General features: G+C 39.2%; 1 protein-coding gene across 1 annotated transcript in view; it reads right to left on the minus strand.

The window, feature by feature from the left end:
• Positions 1-6097: 6097 nt before the first annotated feature.
• Positions 6098-24491, minus strand: part of MALT1 (MALT1 paracaspase) — a 38804-nt gene continuing 20410 nt past the window's right edge. Inside the window, exons 9-16 of the mRNA XM_026070095.1 lie at positions 24104-24307; positions 16346-16523; positions 14897-14971; positions 13641-13768; positions 10821-10970; positions 9334-9491; positions 8392-8517; positions 6098-7293 (exon numbers count right to left, since the gene is read on the minus strand). Coding sequence (XP_025925880.1) covers positions 6829-7293; positions 8392-8517; positions 9334-9491; positions 10821-10970; positions 13641-13768; positions 14897-14971; positions 16346-16523; positions 24104-24307 — 1484 coding nt within the window. The 3' untranslated portion in view covers positions 6098-6828. The remainder of the gene's footprint in view (positions 7294-8391; positions 8518-9333; positions 9492-10820; positions 10971-13640; positions 13769-14896; positions 14972-16345; positions 16524-24103; positions 24308-24491) is intronic.

Genomic DNA, 24491 nt, shown 5'->3' on the forward strand with positions numbered 1-24491 from the left:
TGAGTAGATCTTACTCGGAACTAAAATTCTGTGCAGGGAGGGGCTAATACTGAAATGCCTTATACTTAGAGTAGTCTGTAATACACATCAGGGTGAATGTGGCCCTGAGGCTTAATGTACGAGAGAATTGCCGAAGCCGCTCGTTAGCTGACATGGAGTGGGGAGAGCAGTGGATGCACGAACAAAAGCAGCATCCACAGAGACAGCAAACCTGCCTTGAAGCCTCTCAGTGATCACTTAGTGCAGAGTTACATAGTGCAGATGGTCTGCGACAATCGAAGGACTCCCAAGATAAAAGGCTGTTTTACTGAGACGGTGACCTGCAGAGCTTCGTGTAGATATAGAAGGTACACGCACTCATACCATTTCTGTGGAAGACCAAGATATTTCTCCAGTTCAATAGTAACAGTGCTTTGCTCCAGGATAATACTCAAAGGCAACAGGAAATGGATCCAGTGATGGAAAAGACAGCACTATTCCCTCTGCTCTAGGACTGTCCAAATACTTCCTGCTGTTAAACTAGTTGCATTTTGAGAGAACTAACAGTGTTTCACCCTGTCCAAAGAAAACATTAAAAACTCCATTAGGTGAATGCACTATGTGAGCTAAAACAAGGAAAATGCTTTACCTATTGTATTTGGCTACTTTCTTCCCACAGTCTCAACATCAGGTCTGAAGCTAACTGTTTTCTATGAGCTCTGGTGTTAGATGGAAGAACCCAGGGAAACCAGCTAATAATCTCTAACACAAGAAGGTTCCAGATCTCAGTTGTGCCAAAGACAAGGTCAGAGAACTACTTCACTCAATACCTGTAACCAGGGTCGACTTGAATTCCAATTAAATATTTTGGCCATTTGATGGATCCACAATGTAACAACTGTTCTGACATTCTCACAGCATGTGATAAATGATTAAAAGCACACTAGGATAGATTTATGCAGGACTGTAGGATCATTCCTCCTAAACCTACCAGCTACACTATAATTCTGCAGTGTTGCTCAAGACACATTTTAAGAGAGACATCTGCCCTACAGAACTCATCCAAAGCGGAGAAAACAGAAAATGAAGTGGAGTGACAGAGAAAGATGCTCACATGGGACAATACGAGTGTTTCACCGTTTTTAACCATATGGATCTCCTTTGGCAGTTTGCCTCTGCGCAGAGATGCACAAGAGAATGCCCACCCAAAGCCAGCAGCTGGTGCAGTGTGAAGTCCCAGCACCTTCTTCCATGGATCAGAGAAGGGCACAGCCAGCACAGCGAGCAAAGGCCAAGGACATGAAATTTAAAAGGCCAAACCAAAGGCAAAATGAATCCCAAGCCATTAATTTTGGAAAGCTCTTTCTTTATAAGCCTCTCATGCTCCCCTATTCCTATCACTTGCCCCCCCCCCCCCCAAAAAAAGGGAACAGTCTCAGAATTTTAATGCTGCATTAACACTAGCTTCTTGCATTTACTTTATCCTGATTTATTGCAGAGTGAGGAGGAAGAATGAAAGAAGGGTAATGGCCTTTCTGAGGCACAGGAAGGCTTCTTTTGACAGAGAAGCCCAAGCTTAAAGCATTTCTTCCAAATCTATGCAACTTTCAAAAATAAATCACATACACAACTAAATCACACAAAAATCTAAAGCTATGAATAAAGCAGCCAACAAATTAACTCAGTCTAGCAGATACTTCAAGTCAAAAATAAATATTATCCCCACACTTCAGAAGAAAACCCCAAGGCCTCAGTTCAGAAAGGGCATTTCAAGCCAAACAGAGAGCTTGAACAAATGCCTAAGTTTAGTCATGCATTTTAATCCCACTGACTTCACTAGGTTTTAAAAGTTGGCTTAATTTATGCATGCTTAACTATTAAAGTGCTTTGCTGGGCATGGGCCAAAGGAAATGGATGCCTCTTGGAGCTTGTCCTAAAGAGCCAAAACATTTCACCCTAACACCAGTGATCAGAACAGTTAAAGCAGGTCCCAAAGGCAATGAGGCACTAAGAAAACGCCTTCCCATGGGCATTCCCTTTTTAATTAGGGTCAGAATGACAAAGCTCTCCCCTGCAGATCCTGCAGGCACGGGTAGGAGTTCAGTCAGTAACTAGCTCCAAACCTAAAAATGGGAATTGCTCAAATAAAACAATTCTGGGGGGGGCCCAGCAGAACTGACTCAGATTCTAGATGCAGCACGCAGCCCGGGGCAGGAACGTCTCCCACGTTTTACAGGGGATCGCGCGCTCCTTTCCTTCCTCCAGGTGTGCTGGGCTGGAGAGAGCTGCACCATGTCACTGTGGTCCTTCCCGGAGAAGGAAGGAGAGAAGGCAGACAGGCATCACAGCATGAGCAAGGGCTCTGCTGCCACTTACTGACATCAGATCTCACAGATTACAGTTTATTGAGGAACCTGGTGCATATCAAACACAGTCAGCATTAATCCTAGGTCTCTATAACTCAAAAGGTCTATTGCTTAAAATGCCCTACATCTTTTTAGCACTCCAGCTGAGGCTGAGGGCAAACTCATAAATGAAGTCATCGGAAGTACCTAAGGCTTAAATCTTAATGACTTCAGTGTTTTCTCACTGGACTTCAACCACGCTGGGCCTTAAGGAGCAAAAGAAATCACTACCCCAAGCAGCTCGTTAACGTGACAGACGTTCGCAGTGACTAAGCGCTTAGCACTGGGGAAAGGGAAGGAACGATTTCAGGAGTGCGTGGGCAAAGCTTTCAGAAGCACCTACAGGTGACCTTCTTTCAGTCCTAAGCATTCAGTTCTAATAGTCACTGAGTCAATCTAACAGCTTCCTGCCGATGCCTAGCAGTGGCCCTGCTCCCACCTTTCCTCCTCGCTCCTCTTCCCCACCCAGTGGTCCCAGGCACAAAACCCCATCCTCCATCACACTGGCTCTTAACTGATCTGAGCCCTCAAGCGAGCCAGTTCAGAGCTCAGCTGGTTCACAGATGGGCCAGGCGAGCCCTAGAGCCAGCACAAGGGATGGGATGGGACCGTCTCTCTGGCAGCGCGTTATTAATTCAATCGTCTTCTCTTTGCCATGTCAAACATAGCTACGCTTCAAGCATCTTAGGTATAGGTCCTCAAAGGTCAATCGGTTCCTACGTAGGTCGATAAGGATGGTTTTAAATTCAGGTTTCAGACCATGTACTAAAACTTGGAAACTAATCAACATATGTTATGCTCCCCTAGCAGTGGAAAATTCCCAGACCACTGACTAGCTGCTCTGCTGTAATGCCCCAGCTGTCTGCCTGTAGTTAGTTCTCACTTGTGCCAGGAGAGTTACTCACACACACAGCACCGCTGATCCTGCAAGCCCGTCCTGTGCTAGGAAGTATACCTGGAGAAAAACATGAAAATACAGTGAGTCCCCTTGCCTTTCTTCAGACTACTTTTAAGGTTTAATAACTATATTCTCTCTCTATCCACATTTCTCAAGCAACCCGACAAGATATTACTGAAATTGGTTTGGACACCTTTGTGAGACGATGGAGAAATATCACCTAGGCTTCACCAGCAAGAAAATTAGGATATCAGAAGTTAGAAGACATATAAACTTGTAAAAACTATCCTCCATCACTGAGTGCTCAGTTTGGAAAATGTGTACAGGTCCAGAGTACAGACATTTTTAACTTCAGCTGAAGCTCATGGTTCAGATCTCCCCTTCTTTTTCCTTAAGGAAAGGAAACTTTGCTCCTACTATAAGCATTGTTTTAATCCAGTTTTGTTTTGTGTTTTTTTTTTTAAACTAGGAGGAGCACAAAAATATAGCAACTATGTATGCACAGACATATCTTTCTGTGGACCATAGCTTATTGCAACAGTAAGAAAAGGAATAAGTCTCCATACAAAATAGAAAACTGTGACAAAGTATCAGCTAAATATTACAGTACTAGATCATATCTCAAGCTATAATTTTGATTTATGACACTTATACAGAATAATTAATGCATAGGTACATCTCATTCATTAAAAAATATCTATTTAATACTCTCCAAAGAAGAAAATTAGAAAATCAAGCTCATTTGCAGATTACTTCAACCATGTCTGTCATTATGGAAATAAATACATTAATATTCATGTATATCTGCTAGCAAGGTACATCCATCTTTCAGCATAAATTTGAAGATCAATAGATCTAGTTAACAATTCTGTTAATACTCCAAGCTGGATTAGACTCGTTATGACCACAAACAGCATCTCCCTCAGCGTCCAGCCAAAATGTTATAAGGCTGTATAAGACTAGGTCCCACCAGAAGGCAGCATTCTCAGCTGAAGAGTTAATCTGGTTTCTCAATAGTATCGATGAGAATCAAATATTCTCTTATTCTTTTCTTTATTTTTTGCTACCTATTTAATGTAAAGCACTACAATGATTTTTCCAAATGTCAAAAGTTATTTCAAGGCAGGGTAAATAATTTAAGGGAAAATAAGTTTTAATCAAAGCAATACTGCTTATCAGTATTATCAGGGCAGGAGAGGCTATTGCCCATATAACTTCCTTGAACAGTAATTACCTCACATACTACTAATATATTTATCCTTTCAAAGCACCAAGACTTTTAAAGACCAAATAAAACATCTCTAAATGTTTTCAAACTAATTGCCAGATACATATATGTAAATAACAGATTTTTCATTATTTTGAAGCAAACCCAAGCATTTAACAAGTTAATGTGCCTTTTTTGGAATTATTCAACCTGAACATGCCAAGCAGTTTGGTAAGCAAGAACTGCCCTTTCCTGAAAACAGATCAAAAAATTTTGCCAGCTTCCTTTCCCCAGACAAGTTCCTATTAGAAGTGAGTCACCTGAGATCAATTCCTTCATCGCATCTGATCTGAGGTATCTCAGAAGTTCAGCAGCCAGCCCAAGCTAGCTCCCTATGCTCCCGCTGATCGACCAAGTAATGAAGCACTGCATGAAAGTAGTTCATTTCTCTCTCAGTATGGGATCATTTGCCTTCTGAAGGTGCCTCTGCCTCCACACTGAATAGTGAAATTCTGGTCCTAGAGGCTAGAGGCCCTACAAGCCTAGTGTACTTTTGACATCTAGTCTATGGAGAGATGAACTCCACCTTTGAGCTCCAGAGCCAATGCACACAGGTAAAAGAGGCTGCAACATGATATACAGTAAGCATCAGGCAGTGAGATGAAGCAAGTGTCCTTCATCTTCTGCAGATGGGATTTAAAGTAGTTTTAGCATTTAACTGTTTTTGTGTGCTGGAATCATTACCTTGGGTTTTCACAGTTGTGGGTAAGACTCTTCCTTCTCTTCCTTCAACATTTTTATTTGAAAGAATATGAATGAATTTGGCCTGGAAAGGAACTGAGTAGGATTTTTTTTTTTTTCCTTTTTACATCACCACAAAAAAGCAAGGGCTAGTGTCCAGGAACATCATCCCTGCACTTAAGATGGACAAACCTCAAAGTTTTCATTCATCTTGCCCAAATATCTTTAGTCTTCAGCACGTCTTACTGTGAGATTGACCACGCACCGCTTCACTTGTTATGGACAGAGAGACACTTTTAACAACCATGAACCTTATATTTAATCGCATCTCACATTTCAATTTATTGTTCATCCTGAACAGAAGTCCACCTCTCCACAAATCAGATCAATAAAAATCTTAAAAATATTTGACATGAAAGAAAGATTTTCATGAGAGCAATCTACCACAGTATGAACTTGCGACTTTCTTCCTTCTGATGATTTGCAATCTAATGCCCTTAAAAAAGTGATAATGCTAGTTTACTGGCCCAGTTCCTCTTTCCCCCCTCACATGTTTTATTTTCCCTGCCCTGCTCTTCATCTATCTGTCAGGTTCTACCAAGTATTGGACATCTGACCAGAGAGGAGAAAGCAGAATGCAATAGAAGCTCATTATTAGCTACCCCAAGAGAGCAGAGCATCAACAATTGATCGTAATACATACATGAGCAGGAAAAGAAACTGAGGATTGAAGGGGATGTGATTTTTAACACTGAAATATTAAAACACTGACCACATCTTCACTTCTGGAAAAACTCCCTCTTTGCTCAGTTCAGTTGCATTATGTATTATCTTACATGCTCAACAGGAGGCTGTTATAACATACACTAATACATAAAATCTTATTTTAATGCAGTATGTATGAAAATACCTGGATATCAAACAATATTTATCATTTTGTGGCTAACAGATTTTTAAAAATCAAGTTAAAGCATACAGAACACGGAAATTCCTTTTCCTGCTTACTTTTGTCAACATTTTTCCTCTGACTACTATACATGGTTATTTTGTTTTTGTACAGGATAAACAATTGTCATCTGAAAACACAAGATTCAGAAAACATACATTTACAGTAAATCTTACAATGCCAATAGGTAATGGAGGAGAAGCAGCAGGGAAGATCCAAGGCTCTACTCTCTCAGGGGAGACTTTGACACCAACACCAGGGTTCGGTGCATTCTCTCCCTATCGGAGATGGGCAGCTTCCTCGCAGGGATGCATGCTTGCCTCTCCGTGCTTTCGCTGTTTGCCTTCCAGTTCATGGATGGGAACTCAGAGGAGTTCAGGTTTTTACCTGTATCAGACTTCAAATGGTAGGAGAAAATACAAAAATCATGCTTTTTTATTCCTAAATCTATCAGTCCAGTTTTGTCTCTTTGGATCTGAGAAGTTTTCCCTGAGAGTAGAACAGACCAGCCTACATCACACCCTCAACCTCAGTACATCTCTAGACACCCTAATCCCTTTGTCACAAAGACCCCAAACTCCAGAAGATGGATAAAACATGGATGTTTGCCAGTTCACAAAAGAAACTCTGGTCCGTTCTGCACACACCACAGCTATTGCTGTTTAGAGAGTCTGAGGTTGTCAGAAAGAAGGAATTCTAGTTCAACAGTGTCATCAGTTGTCTCTATTGGTATGTTACTCTTTTCCACAGGGGGTGAGTAATTCCGTACTTCGTGTCTTGACGTTAACATACCTGAAGTCCCATTGCAAGAACATGCCTCTGGTTGTCTAATGCTGTCTGAACAAACAGTGTTTGGATGATAAACCCCTGGACAGGAATTTGGTTGGTGATGACTAGGTAAATAGTATTTAGTTGTCACTGGACTTGATTCCACTTGTTTATGAAAAGGGTTATTAGCCACGCAACAGGTCTGAAGACAGCTATTATTTTTGAATCCATGATGAAGGCCTAATTTAGCAATAAGGGGCTTCCCAACGTTAACTTCCTTCCTTTCATCCATTGTATCTTCTATTCCTGGATACTCATAGTGCAGACAAACAGTGAAGACCAAGTGCTCCTGCAATGGAAGGAAAAAAAAAAAAGTTACACTTCCCCCAAATAAACAGTACAGTAAACTTCTCCAGAGGAATAATTTACTGGAGGAGATGACTAACCTTTTCAGGAGCTAAAGACACATACTAAGCAAGACTGTTAACCTCATCAACTACATACGTACTACAAGAAAGGTGACGGTTCTGGACTGATGCTGCTCAATACACCTGAGAAATCAGTGGGATTGCAAAAGGAGTCTATTCACATAAAATTCTTGCAAACTCTCCTTACACCCATGAAAGCAGTCAGACATCTCCAATGGTCTCTTATCCTGATACACTTTTCCTGGTCTTCTTACGGTTATTTTCCCATTTTCCTTTTTGACCCATGTGACAGACATTAGATGCTTCTGTCACAGACAGTGTTATTCTCATAGCTCTTCAGGCTAATCATCGTAAGCTATGAAGGAATTAGGTGCGTTCCATGTTTATTCAAGGTTCAATTTCCCTCTACTGCTTCAAATTCTATTTAAAATTTAGGTAATCCAAATCAACCTATCCCTGTACAGGACATGCAAGTAGCAGATCTGAATCATGTTTCAGTCTGTGTGCACAAGGTATCTCACAGGCTAGAAAATCTGGTTTCCTGCTACTGCAGGCAAAGTCAGAAACACAAGTCCCTCACGAACGTACCTGCTTATCAGAGATGACAGTAAAATTAATCTAATGTTTCTGTCCCCTTCACTGTCTGAAAGTACCTCAGAACTGGTTTATCTGAGTACCTCTTTTGGTTAATACTTGCTCACCTGATAGTTTTTATTTCTAGAAGCATTTATATTTCACCACCTGCCAGAAGCGTTGGGAATGACATACCAAGTGATGTCCAGCACAGATGTTCACAACACGAGATACAGAAAAAAACCTTATGGTGCCATGCTAAAGTGAGAAGCCTTCAAAAACTACATGCCCAAGAGCACACGTTGGAACGGAAGGAGATGATGTACGACATTTTCATCTCCTACTGATGACTTCCTAAGACGCAACTCTACTTCATTCTCATTGAGCTATGAAACATAAGAACATCCCCACAATGTGCACAAGGTGATCTTCGCAAATATATTAACCTTTAGCTTCTGCAGTGAACTTAGCCTGGTGTAAAGACAGTGTTTGGGAAGGTCCTTCGATACTAAATAGCTTCCAGTTTCCTCAGGAGTTCCTTTATTGGCCTCTTTAGGATCCACATCCAGGTCCTATTGCAAGAAAGAAATGAGAACTGAATTGAGTTCAGTTCTAAAATAGTTAGGAGCATTTCCTTTGTTAATGTCAGCATTTTCTTCTTCTAAAAAGGAAAGAAAACACCAGTCTTGGATAACATGCAAAAGTTGCTAAAATCATTGTTAATCACAGGTGGAAGAAGTCACATTTGTTTAGGTTACTCTCTTTTGCTGATGCTTCCTCTCAGACTTGCTGTGCTTCCTTAAAGGTTGCTCTTTGTTACCTAAATCCTGCTATGAAATAAGGTACCATAACAGTAATTCTCCGAGTTATAAATACATGTATTTATTATGCAAATTAACTCAGATATTTTATTTATAAAGCATCAGTAGCGTCCTAAGTGCTTTACAGAAAGAATGTTTTCTGCCTCTAAGGAGCTTTTGCATTTACTCTCATCCTTCACTTCACACTGCTCAGCTGAGTAATGTCAGTGGAATTGGACAGGAGTCCACTCAGGTGCAGAGAACTGTAAAGTTAAAGTCAAATAAACCTTGTCCTGCAAGAGAGATTTGTCCTCAGCTCTCATAGGGACTACTGACATTAAACTTCTTTAATTAAATGTAAGTACTGGATATTAGATGGTGAAAAGCAAAAGGAGATGGAAAAAGACGATCAGAGATTCATTTTTACATTTTTATATAGATATTTGTATATACAGATGTACACATGTGCACTTGGTTTTAACATTTTACATTCATTTTATTATGAAAGGTGCAGTCTGACATGGACAGACCAGACTGTTGTCAACTTGAGTGGATCAGATCACTGAACCAGCAATAGGAAGCACTTACGAGCGCAAAGTCTGTAACGTAGGCTCTGCAAACTACTATTTCAGGTGGCTTCTTTACTATGCGCGTGTAGATTATCATGACATTGGAAAACTCTGCTGCAAATCCCAGCTGAATCTGAACACCACATTTGAATTCAAGATACATACTTTCTGGGAGCTCTGCAAATAGATAACACATTATTACATTTTAAATAAAACTTAACATATGTCTTTTTTTTTATTTTTTTGAGATATTCAAAAGTTGTAAAGGTATAGACCTCTTCCTCCTGCCCTCCCTCTACCTATCACTTATGTATTTGTACTGAAGCAACTGTCAGAAGCTAACCAGGCAGCAATACTGTTTTCTACGTGCAGTGTCACCCGGTAACTGACTGACACTGCTCTAGAGAGCTGACTTCAAATGCCACTTCGCCGGTTTTCTTCCAATCTCTGTGCAACTAGCACAGCAACATTAAATGTGACCAGAATATAGCTTGCTGCCCCAAGAATTTGTTTATGCTTTAATCAAACTAGTAAGGTTAATACAGTACACTTCCTACATACAGTAGTCACAGCTATAACATTTTAAGAACCTTTGAATTTGACAGCAGAACAAAAAAAAGTCAGGTTCACTCTTTTTCTTTCCACAGCATCTGTACATATTCACAAATTCTGGTCCACAGCGCTTCCCTTCTTTATATTTTGTATCTTGCTCAAGCCACAGGAAAATATCTACAAGTGCTCAAGGATCAACATCATTTTGTGTCTGTGTGCTTTGCACTGATTTTTCTACTCCCATGTGAAGCAGATTTTTAAGGGAATTATTATACTGCAACAACATTAACATAGATATACCTTTATACAAATATAAAGGTTGTTCTCTTCCCAAATTCCAAATACATTCTCTTCTACACATAGATTAAAACGTATAAATTGTAAAATAACATTGTCTTTAGAATTTTTGCTTTGCATTTCAGTCATTTAACAGAGAAGAATTAAAGGCTTGATTCCACAAGTAAGAATCTATGTCACCCTAATTTTAGTTAACTGTCTCAGTTGTATTTATCTAAAACTCCACTTCCATCACTGTAGAGGACATTTTTTACTGCACAGTTCCCCTGGTGATTTCAGATGCTTTAGAATGAGATTACTGATGTCCTAGAAATGTCACAAATATAAACAGAGCATAGAGTGACTATCCCCAATAGTGTCTGTTGGTCTTAAACTCTGGATGTCACATTTTTCATTACAATCTCATGTACAGGTAACCCCCAAACCAAGAATGCTTAAGATCTGAAAATACTAATGAAAATTCAGATATTAACTTGAATTTCTTCCATTTCTGTTGAATATTACAGCCCATGAAAAACATATTTCCATGAACTAGAGATCAGTAAGAAGTTCATCCTCATATTTTTGAGGGAACTATTTTAGTTCAAGTGATGTAACACTCTAATATGAAATTCCCACCTTGCAAGTAGGATCATCTAAAAGCAGATTGTACTGTACCATGAGCTTTGGCCCACTGTAGATTCCGTGCCAGAGACTCTGCAGAAGATACGGTTTGTTGAATGGGATCAGTTAATGCCCTTTTCTCAGACAAACTGCTGCGGATCTCCAAAGCTTGCTTGCCTTTGGTAAGGTGACACTTGCCCATATCTAAAAATAAGATGCAAATAATTTCTCTCAAAATCAATGCTGTGGAAATTCTAACTAAATTAACTACTTCCTTTTGTATATAAAATTACAACAAAACCCCTACAGTCTTCAGATATCTGTCACAATGTTGCACTAAAAAGTGATGCATGTTTGAAATGCACGGGGAACTTGCAAAACCGGAATTTAACCATATTAAGGCTACATACCTATCAGATCTGTTATACTGCACATACAACCTTGTTAGATAACACAGCCATCAATGCAAATCATACTTAGTCATATGTCTATATATAAACTTCTAACCAATCTGTTTCTACACTGATCTTCCACTTACATGTTTTTTTTTTCCTTTTCCATATTATTTTCATGTAAACTTGCATTTTCAGAAGCACTCCCTTCTCAGTTGTTCATTCATCCAAAGCTAAAGCAGTGTGCCAGATACCGCAAAAGAATTCTGAGGGTTTTGCATGTCTGCTTTTCAGGATGCTCGCACATTTTTCAAAGTTAGTTCAAGCAACATTATGGCTCTGACTCAGCAAGGCTGTAATTTGTGTGACTAATTTTAAGCATGTGAATAATACTACTGGAGGCGATTTCTAAAGAACGTAATAAACTGGAAGCCAGTAACTAGCGCATATCCCAGGGGTTGATACTGGGGCCAACACTATTTAACATCTTCATTAATGACCTGGATGATGGGACAGAGCGCACCCTCAGCAAGTTTGCAGAGGTTTACCGAATGGTGAGGAGCGGCTAATGCACCACGTGGTTGCACTGCAACCCAGAGGGACCTGGACAGGCTGGAGAGCTGGGTGGAGAGGAACCTCATGAAGTTCAACAAAGGTCCTGCACCTAGGGAGGAATAACCCCCTGCACCAGTACAGGTTGGGGGCTGACCTGCTGGAAAGCAGCTCTGTGGAGAAGGCCCTGGGGGTCCTGGCGGACAACAGGTTGAGGCAGCAATGTGTCCTTGTGGCCAAGGCCAGTGGTGTCCTGGGCTGCATTAGGAGAAGTATTGCCAACAGGTCAAGGGAGGTGATCCTTCCCCTCTACTCAGCACTCCAAATGTGGCCTTGCTAGGGCTGTGTCCAGTGCTGGGCTCCCAATACAAGAGAGATGGAGTTACTGGAGTGAGTCCAGTGAAGGGCCATGAAGATGATTAAAGGATTGGAGCATCTGACATAATGAGGAGAGGTTGGGACTGTTTAGCCTGAAGAGAAGGCTTAAGGGGTATCTTATCAATGCGTATAAATATCTGAAGGCAGGGTGTAAAGATGACAGAGTCAGACTCTTCAGTGGTGCCCTGTGACAGGACAAGAGGCAATGAGCATAAACTGCAACACAGGAAGCTCTGTTTGAAACCAAGGAAAAAATCAATTTCAACCCTAAGCTTTGAGATTAACATTTTAGTCTTAACATCTACAGATCTTATTTATTTCTTCAGAATAATTTTGACATCTTCTGAAGAACACAAGTTTCATTAAACTTTTCACAGAAACTTCATGAAAAGTTTAACAGGTAACATAGAAAATATGAACAGTAAGTTTGTTTTATGGGATCTAGTCAAGCAATGTACCAACAAAAAGCAAAAAGACAAGGAAGACAATCCAGACAAACAAAGAAATGGTAACCAAGAAGCACCATTTCGGTTCACATTCTGCTGGTGCTGGATTCCTATTGCTATCAGTTTGATACAGATTGCATGCTTATATTTTAGCTAGTCAACCTTTCTTGCTAGAGCACTGACAGAAGTTCTGTCATTTTAACCTTTGCCTCCCATCTTCAACAGTCTGACCTGCTGACAACTCTACTGTGCATTTAGGAGCCTTTTGTATTTTTTCTGCTTTTTGGAGCCAAAAGACAGATTGGGCCAAATTATGGCTTCCATTACAGACCTGTCGTCCCACCAAGCATATTGGAAACCACAGCAGAACTCGGCTGATTATGTAGATTTGAATTCCCTAATGTTAGGGAGCCAGACAGTGCCTTTATTCAAAAGGACAATGATTTACCTACAAATAATGGGATAATACACAGACAGCTCTTTGTTAATGGCTGTATCTGTTCTTCTGTGCTTTGAGGAAATGCTTGCACAGAAGCAATACATTTTCTTTCAGCAGTTTTCACTTTACTGCTTCTCTTGTCAGTTACAGAAGACAATAACTGAACAGAGTACACTAAAACAGTGGATTGCCCTTTGATGTACACTTACGCTTTTCGACAAAGAGCAAGTAATTATCATCACTAGAGCATACTCAGAGGTAGGCAGGGCTCAGCTGATTGCTAAAATGAACATGGAAGTGAGTGGACTACCAGTAGCATCAGACACCATGAGACTGCAGACTAGTTTTAGTGGACGGACAATTCAAAGCTCCATGCAGAAAAACACTTCAGAACGAGTAGTTCATCATGCAACAAGGTACACCAGAAAGAAGAGTATAATACCGCTATCTTGAAGAAGCTCAAATCTCTTTACAAATGGTAAACTTTGTTCATCTGCCGCCTAATAGCACCCACTTCTTGGTAAAGCTGATATTTTAGCAAAATGCAACAAGAAAGAGCTTAAAGAAGGGTACCACATTTGCTGTACAAGAAGAATGACAGTTAAGCAAGGAAGTGTTTAAATAATGCAGGCTGAGAAGACAGTTAATGCAGTAAGCCGGAGTTCACCTTCTGCAACTTCATCTAGCAGTACAGTAATCTTCTTGTCTTCTAACAAGCGCTCCTTCAAGAACTTCATGAAAATCCCATTGGCTAACCCAGAGTGCTGAATTTCAAAGGCTTCTGCTCCTTGGCACCTATGAGATCACCAATATCAGACAAGGAAAGACATCATAAATGTTATATGACTTAAGATCAACACGAGGACAAATGGAGAAAAGTTTTGTTTGGGAATGCGAGGGAAGGAAATCCTACAATTTAAAAACCAGGTTAAGTCTAGAGCCAGCCTGCTCTTTGTAGCATTGCAATGTTCATTTGCAACCAACTCATCTGGGAAGATTTCATGCTTATAACAAAACCATACCAGAGATGATATCAAATTCAGTTTATATGAGGAGCTTAAATTTTTCATAGAAGATTACTAAAGCTCTTGACTATTTCTAGTCAATAGCTTTTGCATTTAATTTGAAAACTAATAGTGAAAGGTTATTTACATTTCAGCATAAGTAACCTCCTCAAATAATTTCAATTGCAGTTGTAGCTTTTTTCTTTATACCTAGAAAAGGAAAAGCAGTGGTCAATCTCTTCCAATAATTTATTTGTATGTTTAACACCTATACGCTTTCTAGAAATTTAATTTGTATTAACACAGGAGACACATGACCACATAGGGTGCAGCATGTAGGTTACAGTTCAACTGCTCCACAGTACTGGACCTCGCGCACAGGTAAAGACTGGTAAATACCATTAGCAACATACAGGACACAATGAGAGAGGACCCCCCCCCCCCCCCAAAATAAGTTAGCACAAACAAATGAAACATTATGGGCTTGTGGGTAAACTTTGCTTTTTCCTCCTCTGTGATTTTTAATCTCTAATAAATAGTACTTAGATTACAATTAGAGCATTCCTACAATTAACTATTAAAATAAAAATCAGGAACACTGTTCAGCAATTCCGGAGTTGCTGACGCAGTTCCATCACCAGCATTAGCCTATATCTGAATAGGAATATTACTTAATGGAAATCAGTAAATACGCATTTCTACAGTTGGCTGGCTTCTTCCCCGACATTCCACAGTGAATTGAATGATTTGAGGAATGAAGTCAAAAAGATAGTGAGAAGATACAGATAAGGGTAAGTTATTGGCCCTTTAACACCATAATTGGCATTCTTCTCTAAAAGATTAGCTATACAATCTCAGTGGTCTGCTCTGGCTTCAAAAATCTCTGTGGCATAGCAAGGAAAAAAAAAAGTTTCCTTACGTTGCATATCCAAAAACAATGTTGGCTGTAACCTTCAGAGCATCTAAAATGGGAATTGTGTCATCATATTCATTTCTGCAATAAATGGAAACATAAAAAAAAAAATTTGAGAAATAATAACAGTAACAAACTCTACAGTTATTCAAAATACCAAGCAACTTAGTTCAGAAACACAGTATTTTTCTTCCCCTCTTACAACTCTGAACGAATCCTGACAGCTAAAGACAACCCAGCATCATCAAAACCCTTCATGAAAAGACTGCAAAGACAGTCAGGTATTACGCGTTAGCAGATGAGGGCATGCTTACGAGGGCATGCTATATTAACCAATATTGAATTTGGCAAAATCTCTGCAAAAAGTCTCTGATGATGACAAGCCATTTTAGGCTACAATGAAAACTATTTGAATTCTTTCATTGAAATCATGGTGTCTGCAATGTTGACACACGGGTTATGCAGCAATATTTTCTATTTGGATAGCAGATTGTGAAGCTGAATTAGATCATGGGCATTTCATTAGCAGTGAAGTTGACAGGCTCTGCAAACATGAAGGCGCTAGCAATTTTCTATTACAAAACATAGATGGTCCTTAGAGATTGACTTTCGGAAGTGCTGACGGAAGAGCTGATTTCAAGGGCAAGCTGAATCAGGCACGGTATTTATCTTCTCTTAACAGGGAAAGAAAACAGCACTTTGTTTAGAAAAACCTGCTGAACCAGTTGATTTTTAAGCTCTAAATAAAGACACAATTTCCTCAGCATAAAAGCAGTCCACAAAATCCATGCCTCTTAAGAGTTCTAAAATGAGTACTTCAGCCCTTCTGTCAAACTAACATGTCTTTGATCATGCAGGTTCTCCTTCCTCCCCGAAATCATAAAGATGGTTAAAGATACAAGGGAAAAGATTCACTTTTCTTCTGTAAGATGCCTAACTTCACTTCTAACTAACAAGGCTGACACTTTATAACTTTTAAACAAACAAACAAAAGAACTGAAATAACTCTCATTCAAGTCAAGAGGCAAGTACCTGCACGTGGAAACAGAAAGCTGAATCACCAGCTTCACATTTCTATCTGGTGCCAAACGCAAAATAAGTCTATGAATGACTCCTATTGACTTTAAAAGGGTTCCGGCTGTGAATTCTCAGAACCATGAGCTTTCAAGGGCACTGAGTTCTCAATCTAGATGAAAGGCTTTTCCTCAGCTTGTAGACCAGCTTTCTCCCAAGCTTCCTTGCTATTTTCCCAAAGTAGCTGGTTATTTTTATTTATTCTTTTTTAAAGTAGGCCCAGTTATAATCTATTGCTGGGACGAATAAACTGAACTTCATACTTTGTTCCCAAAACTACAGTCATTATACCTCCTCCCTGCATCACGAAGCAAAAACACCTCTCAAATATGTAATGTTAGTTTTCACTATTCATGAATGATCAGATTAGATTAGTTCTACCTTTTCCGACACATATCCAGTAGGAATACATTGAGTCCTGTCTCTTTTTCCTGCATCAGTTTGAGGATGTTCTGTACACACAGACAGTTTGCAGATCGGTAGGGATTTGGAGCATCAATAGGGACCATGAAGCTGTTTCCATAGTTTTCGTAGCCATGGCCAGCGTAGTATAGCAAACCTGAGAGGTCAGAATAGATGGGACTGAAAACACAGTTCAAAAGTACATTAGAACATTTCTACTGATTCTAGCATGGCCATGGTTTCATGCACTGTGTCCACAGCATGCATCTGTGGGAGATGAAGATCATTTAAGCTACTCCAAGCAGTATTTTTTTTTATTATTGATATGCCTTTGTTAATACAGGAAGGAAGGAAGGAAAAATGAAATGATAACATCAACCTCGTAATACACAGATGTAAAAATAAGTGTTTGCTCATGAAATGGGATCATTCAAATACTTACTGTATAGTGACACATGTAATCAAAGACAGCTAAATAAAACAACTCTTAAAAATGCTTTAATTAGTTTTGGCCTCTGAAGATAGAATAAGATAACCAGTGCTACTGGATTTTTTTTTGTTTGAAAGATGCTGTAAATCTTTAAAATTACATTCTCCTTTGAAAATTTTTACCTACTATTACTACTGACAATTCTTAAAATTACTATAGCTAGAAATCAGAGGAAAATCTTGCTTACACTATGACAGTGATTTTTCAGTTTTGCTGTTTTTTCTGTACCATCAGTTTTTCCATTTGTTTTTTATCTTGTGTATAGGAAAGGGTAAGAAATATTTTTACATTTAGAGAAAAGAATGATTATTCCATGATCATATTTGGCAGCATTCCAGACCACACTCCTATTATTCAAACTACCGGCAACTCACTTTTAGTTGATCACATCTACATCTCTTTATAGTTTAATGATCCATAACTGCTATACGAGCAACTTCTTTCTATGTTTACTTAGATATAACAGATTATCCTAAAATAATCTCCCTCATATGTCAATACATAATGGTCTACAACAGTTTAAGATTAAAGAACTTCAAACAAACACGCAATAGTTTTGTATAGAGAAGATACATTATACAATTAAAAGCTTTTCATAACCCTAAGAAAGGGAACTGCAACTTAAGACTTAAATTTTACTTCTATGAATAAGCAAATCAAATATTAAAACCACACCAATTTGCTGTAAAATTAGATAATCTCAGCATTAATTTTCATTGCCACAAAATACAGTTACCAGAAGCTTATACGATTCAACAGAATTTTCCTTCTGCCTGTTCCCCGCACTGCTTTGCTTATCTATGGCAAGTTCCAGCTTCTAAATATAATATTAGTTATCTGTACATAGCTGTCTATGGGTCAGATCTTCGGTTAGTGTAAAGTGCTGCAGCTGAAACAAAGTCAACAGAGAGATGACAGTTTATGCTACTTATGGACATGTTCTTCTTATAGAGTTATTCTTACTAAACGCAGCTGTGAAAGTTGTCACTATAAAACTTAAATATTCAGTAGTGCAAAACAACCCTTGCCCTAACATACTAAAACGACCTATCTTTAAGCCAGCTTGTGTAGATGATTTTCCCTTTACATTACAGATAAATACAACAAATGAAACTACTTCTCTCATACAGCCCTGTGTATTCCGTACAGGAATACCGAGAGATGATCACAGACCTTCACACTAAGTCCTGGCTTCTCCTCGACTCGCGAGCTCTCAAGTCATCAACAACCGTGCCAAGACCTCGCAGCCTGCTCCATTCAGTCCGCGTTGCTCACTGCTCCTCACGGGAAACACGCACGGCGAGGACGAGCACCCAGTGAGCGCGTAAAAGGCAAACCCCAGGATGCGAGGATTCGTTGGAACAAAGAGCCTAACGGTGATTCGCTTGCTAGAGTCTTGCAAACCAGCAACAGTTTATTCAATTAAAAATTACAGTTCTAAAGGGCACAGAATTAACTGTGTGTAATTAAAAACTTAACCATAGGAATCTTATAATTGGCCCATTAATACTTTATGTATTTGTTTATCTGTGACTGGGCAGTTTCAAAAGAGTTAAAAATGAAGTTAAGTGCCTAACGTCATGTCAGATTAAGGAAAAAGTTAAAGGAAAACTACTAAATTTGATTTCTATAGTGTTTGGACCTGAACTGAGATTATATTTGAGATTATATATCTGAGTGTATGTTGGAGAAGTAATTGGACTAACAGAAGGGAACACAAGTCTCAAATTTAAAATCTTTTCACTTTCTGTAAAACTAGGCTGATAAAAATCTGTGTTAAATTAAAAAAAAAAAGCAGAATAAAATCAGCAAAGATACGAGCTTTGATAATACTTTGATTTAAAATTTTCAAGCTCAAATGAATGAGTTATAGCCATGTTAGAACATTAATCATGCTCCCACTACCCTCTCATTACCTTGTTTTACTTTATAACCCTGAAGCTAACTAACAACTTGCTTTCTCTGAATTGACTCATTAATTAGAAAGTGAAACAGTGGACACAGACTATTTTAAGACATTATACAGGAAGCAATAAAGTCCTTAGACACACCCAACACTTACATAACAGTATCATTCCCCACAACTAAAAGTCACCGTTTTGCAGACCGCTCCGCACAGATCACGCTAACCGAGGACAAATCAGAGTCTGCTGCCAAATGGCTTCGTGCCGACAGAACATACCACCGCTTTGAATCCGGATAGCAAATAACGACACATGAACATCCATCCATCCTAAATAAGGAAATAACTGCTAAAGGGACAAGGAAAACCACTGACAACGCTGCCGGGTCAATCAATCGCACAGAGCCAGCTCACCTAAGAGGAAAAGACCGGCCAAGACTTCTGCAGCGTACAGCCCAGTTACGGCCCTTCCACTGACCTCCAGCTCTCCCCGGCTTTTTGCCTGCTACCAGGGGAATCCGCACTGCGGCAACAGCAGCGGTTCTGTTCGCGCTGGCCCTGGGCTAGGACGCTGCTCAGCCCTGACACCGTCACAGTTACACCACAGGGAAAGCTAGAGGGAGAAGGAGTCAACAGCCTCACGTTCATTAATAATTAGAGATATGCCAACTTGACTTTCGGAATTTATGAAGTTTTTACTCCATGGTGACTATAAAAACACCCCGAGTGCTGTTTCCTTAACATGTCACACTGGCAATATGTGTCTTGCAACAAACTATAAACTGCAAACAAAAACTCATTGGCCAGCCAAAAGAAACTCATGAGCCAAGATAAGCATCCACAGCCACAAAATATCTCTACAAGGTACCATATAGTAACGACATTTAAATATTCAGTTTTGAGATAACTGTCCGTGATACCTTTTGTATGGAAGAGACTTTTCCATGTCACAGAACACTAAGAACATGAAGTCAAGCAAGCAAAAATGCCAATGTGGCCTTTAACCTAAGGCAATATGCCTCAGCGGAGAAGAAGAAGAAGAAGAAAAAAAGATCCATACCACCTTTTTCTAGTAGAAGAAAAAGGTAGAAAAAGTAATGAAAAGAGTCAGAACACTATTTAACAGAATATTTTCTCAGTGAAAAGAAATATTTCAGAAATAGCAACTGGATTTCTTTTCTATCCTTGAGCAAATGACTGTTACCCTTATTTGGTGTCTGCAACAATTAATCTGTTGAACTCAAGATCAGAATTGAGTCTCTGTATACTCAGAGCAAGCAAACATGTTTGGAGGGCCTCGTTAGACACTTTGGCACAACAGTTTCGAGTGGGCTCAAGTGTCCTCATAAACATCAGCATTTAAGTGATGTTCAGAGCTTTGTTTAGGAAAACAGTCTAACTATTTTCAGCCTTTAAAATGTATGGGTCTATGCTTTTATCCTTTGCAAAACACAGTATTGATTGCACACTGCATTTAATACGACACAGACTGAGGCATTAAAGGAGACAATCATCAGCACTTTGTTTATTACTCCTGCTCTTAAGGAACAGTATCTGAAATGCCACTTTCCTGGCAGTAAGTAGCAATTACACGGTGTCATATTAGACATCATGGGTATGTGTAACAAGAACTAAACAGGAATAGCCACTGTGCCTCTTATGTTTGGAGCTACGCCCACTAAAAATGCAATAAATCATCATCTATTTGTGCATTCACAGTATCTTTTAAATGCTCTGAGATATTAATAGCCACTATCCAGAAAGAATAAAATGACCATTTAAATCATGAAGAAGTTTACTGCCAAACAGTACTGAAAGAATTCTCTGCTTAGCTTTCAGAAATACCAGCTTTCTTGAAAAATACAACTCTTAAAATACCTCTTAAAAGTACCCTCAGATAGTGCTGGTAAGAAACTCATTATGGCCTTTCAGTACTTTGTTTCCTAAATTTGTTTCAGCAATTATAAAAAAAAATTAAGAAGGTGTAAGAATCTAAAAGTTCATTCAAATGTATAACAAAGTACATCTAAAAGAAAACAGCTATCAGAAAGTCTACTGAACTTTACTGCCATAATCAGTCTTCGTATCATGTGAGTTTTGGCTCCAACTTAAATGCTGAAGTGTCAGATCAGCCAGTTCTGCACAGACAGAGCATCAGGTATCACATCAGCGAAAAAAAAAAAACATGCTAAAAAAGAATCTGACCTTGTGTTCCAAAAAGAGTCAAACAATGTTTTCTTAGGTGGATGATGCTATGGGAAATTCTGCAATTCAAATGGGACAACTGGCTCAGCTTTCTGGTCTGTCCTAAATAATTTCTAGAGTCATTTATGCAACCTTAGCTTTTAGAAAAAAAGCCAAAAATAATGGCAGTCAGCAGCAAACTGCTCAAAGCCTACAGAAGAACTTGCCTTACGCTCCAAGTCAGGTGGCCTGTTCTGCATAAGACACGAAGGTTTTCGCTCAGTGGATCAATTCCCTCCAGCTAGCACAGCCACCAGTTCTGCCTTGCCCCTTGTCCTCAAAAATCAAGTTTAAATACGACAAAGAATCCAAATATGTGAAAAATGATTTAAGAATAGCAGTGATGCATATCAGACTTGACTGGTTATTCATTATCCCAGTAGAAGGCACCTCCTGAGCAGTATGTGGAGGGTAGTTTAAAAAATTTTTTAAAATTCTATTATAGATATCTTAGAAATGAATGTGTGACTCAAACAAAAAATAAGAGACAAGAGAGAAGCGTGTTAAACATATCTTTCAGTATGCATGCTGTAGATTCATTTCTACCTGTAATGTAAAAGCCTATACTGTGAGGTGCCACAGTACAATCATTAAGGTGATGTTGTCATTTTAGAGGTGTGGGCCTTGCGTTTTTGTTGGGCTTTATTTCAAGTCTAAAGTGTTTAAAAAAAAAGTTAGAGGCGCTGCCTCCTTAAGCAACAAACTCCAACAAACTTAAACTCCCTGAATAATGTGCAAAGACATGAGAAAAGGACGAATCCTTTACTCCATATTCAGAGCTTCCACAGCTCTGTCGAAGCAATAGCTGTATCCAAGTTCTGCCCAAACAGGAGTCTTAGGAAAGTCCTTTATTATTCACAACTGCAGAAGGTAAAAAAAGCTGAATGCCATAGCTCAAATTCTCAGTTTATGCCGCTCAATTTGTTAGGTATATCCTACAAAGGATTTTTTCTGTTTTAACTTCTTTGCAGTGCACAGACATAGCTTAAGAGAATTAGGCTTTCTTAAAAAAAAAGAAAAAAAAAAAGCGCTTCTTTTCAAATTGTTTTTTAAAGTAGAAATTTATGTTTGTAGATTTTTTTCACTCCTTGTCAAGGACATAATGAAAAACTATATTTTTGTTAGGCCAGTATCCTGAAAGCTGAAAGGAACCCAGCAACTCAAAAGCAGGCTTTCTATTTAACCTGAAAATCTTGGCTAAAAGAGAGACTGCATCCAAGCTGTTCAGCATTACACCTTAACTATAAAGTGAAATCAATGTTTTTCTCTTATTTTTGTACTGTGTATTTTAGGTTGCAACAATTTCACGAGACAAGGCTTTGCTGCTATGTCCCTTGCCCCCTTCCCCCCCCCCCCCCAATCAGGGTGCAGCTTACTGTCCCGGCTCTGAAAGCCCCCTCTTCCTCAGCTCTTTAAGAAAAAGTCTGGTGTGCAAGGACTAAGAGCACCTCTGTAGCAGCAGCCCTTCCCAAAGAGCTCCTGGAGGATGGAAATCCAGAAGGAAAGACCGTTCTGCAGACATCTAGTAGAAAGACAGGGAACGATTGAAATGGTCCAACAAGCAAACTTAGAACATATTCAGTGTTATATTTATGGCCGTTCCCCTCTCCCCCCAACAAAATGCAAAGTAGCAATTTTAAATATGCCTAGGGATTGGTCAATCCTAACCAAAAGCAGTAACTTGCAGACATGGGGGAGGGCAGAGGACAGAAAAGATGTTTAAGAAGGTGTTTAAAAGGTGTCTTAGGAGCAGCAAGGACTGCTGCTCAAGATCACATGTAGTCTTGCATTTTACGGTACTCTAGATGGCTCTTTTTGTGCTTTTGCAAGAGCAGACAGTGGGCTATTCTCACTATTTTGATAAACTGCAGCTAGAATGAGATTTTGCTAATTTAGCAGGATAGGTGACAGGCTATTGATAGACACAGACCCCGAACGAGCCACTGTCTGCTTCACACTTCCCACAGCAGCTGCCTTCACAAGGAAATCAGAGAAGACTCAAAACAATTCTTGTTGTACCTTGAAAAAGAAACCATTGTTTAGAGCCTGTTAATCTCTCAGTAGTCCTTTTTTTTTCCCCACTCTTCAGCAGACTCTTTTAGTGAGCCATTTCATCCAGGGTTTGTGAGTGAGATGCACACAGTTCAGTTTTGGTTCTCCTGTCTCCGGATCCAGGGTCAATTCTGTGTCTCGGTAACCCCTAAAAATTGTACTTGATGCTTATTGCACAGTTAAAACCTAGGAAAGGTTTAGGTTTGGTATTGCAGGGAAATCCTTAACACGAAGTAGTAGGAACAAATATTTTCCATATAAATAAATGTGTGGGGAAAGGATTTCAGGAAAAAACAGTCTATTTTTCTTTATAAATTTTGAGGAGGGGAGAAAAAACTATATTTCTACCTTTGCACATATCAAACGAAGGAGTACAAAAAAAGTTGTAAAGCAGCTGGAATATATAGTGCATCTAACATTCACAGCTCAAAGAGCTCTCGCTTAACTACAACTGAGATTGGCAACCAGTTAACTGAGCAAACCTTTAATCTGTTGCAAGTAATATCCTCTCCTCAGAGCAGCTTTTGCAATAGTATAATTTGGTTTGTACAGTTTTCGCTACTCTGCTAATAGCTCTTTCCCATAATACACCGATACAGACATAATGGACTGCTCGTGCTTTTACTTAAATGATTTGTACAAGTTACTACTAATGACCTCCTAGTGTAAATATGCAACTTCTGCACAGCATGCTGCTATACAGATACATCAGCTTTTAGCAGATAAACACACCAGTACCATCAAACACAGAAATACTCTGCAGCGAGAAGCTAAGGACTGTACATTTAGGTATGGTTAAAGAAAGGAGATCAAAGATTTTATCTGTTCCAATAATAAAGCAGCAATAACATTTTTAGTCAAGGTCAAAGGATGTGCCAGTAGGTGTTTCTAACTTACCTTTCCCATTCTATGTACATATTATTACAGTGAAGTTTGCTTTAGTATCACATGACAGTGATCTGGCAGAGGTTAAAAAACCCCAGATGTTTGTGTACTTGATACATTGCAAAAATCAATCTACTCCACTAGGAATATCACATGTTCTTACCGTATACTCCTTTGTCCAGGAGAAGTAAAAATTCATACACTGCATTTCGCATCTCAGACTCAGTAAGATCCAGCAAAGAAACAACTTTGAAATCCAGCTGTCTTAGCAAATTGGTCAGTTCATAGACATCTACCATGGGAGCCTTGAGCTGAGGGTGATTCCAGTAGCTCATATTGCCTATTAACAGAGCTACCTTGTCTGTTGCTGCAAAGGCAAAGGCAAAACAAAGTCACAGCACGTTTATGTATTTCCTGGGTTCAATACCTTTACATTTAATTTCTTCTAAAGCTAAAACAGACCAAATCTCAATATTTTACACAATGTTTTTAAGTCCTCCTACATCAACTCTAGAACTCAACTCACTTCTCATCCAAGAAAACAAAGAAAC

The sequence above is a fragment of the Apteryx rowi genome, unplaced genomic scaffold (genome assembly GCF_003343035.1).
Source record: "Apteryx rowi isolate R43461 unplaced genomic scaffold, aptRow1 scaffold_304, whole genome shotgun sequence".
Lineage (NCBI taxonomy): Eukaryota > Metazoa > Chordata > Aves > Apterygiformes > Apterygidae > Apteryx > Apteryx rowi.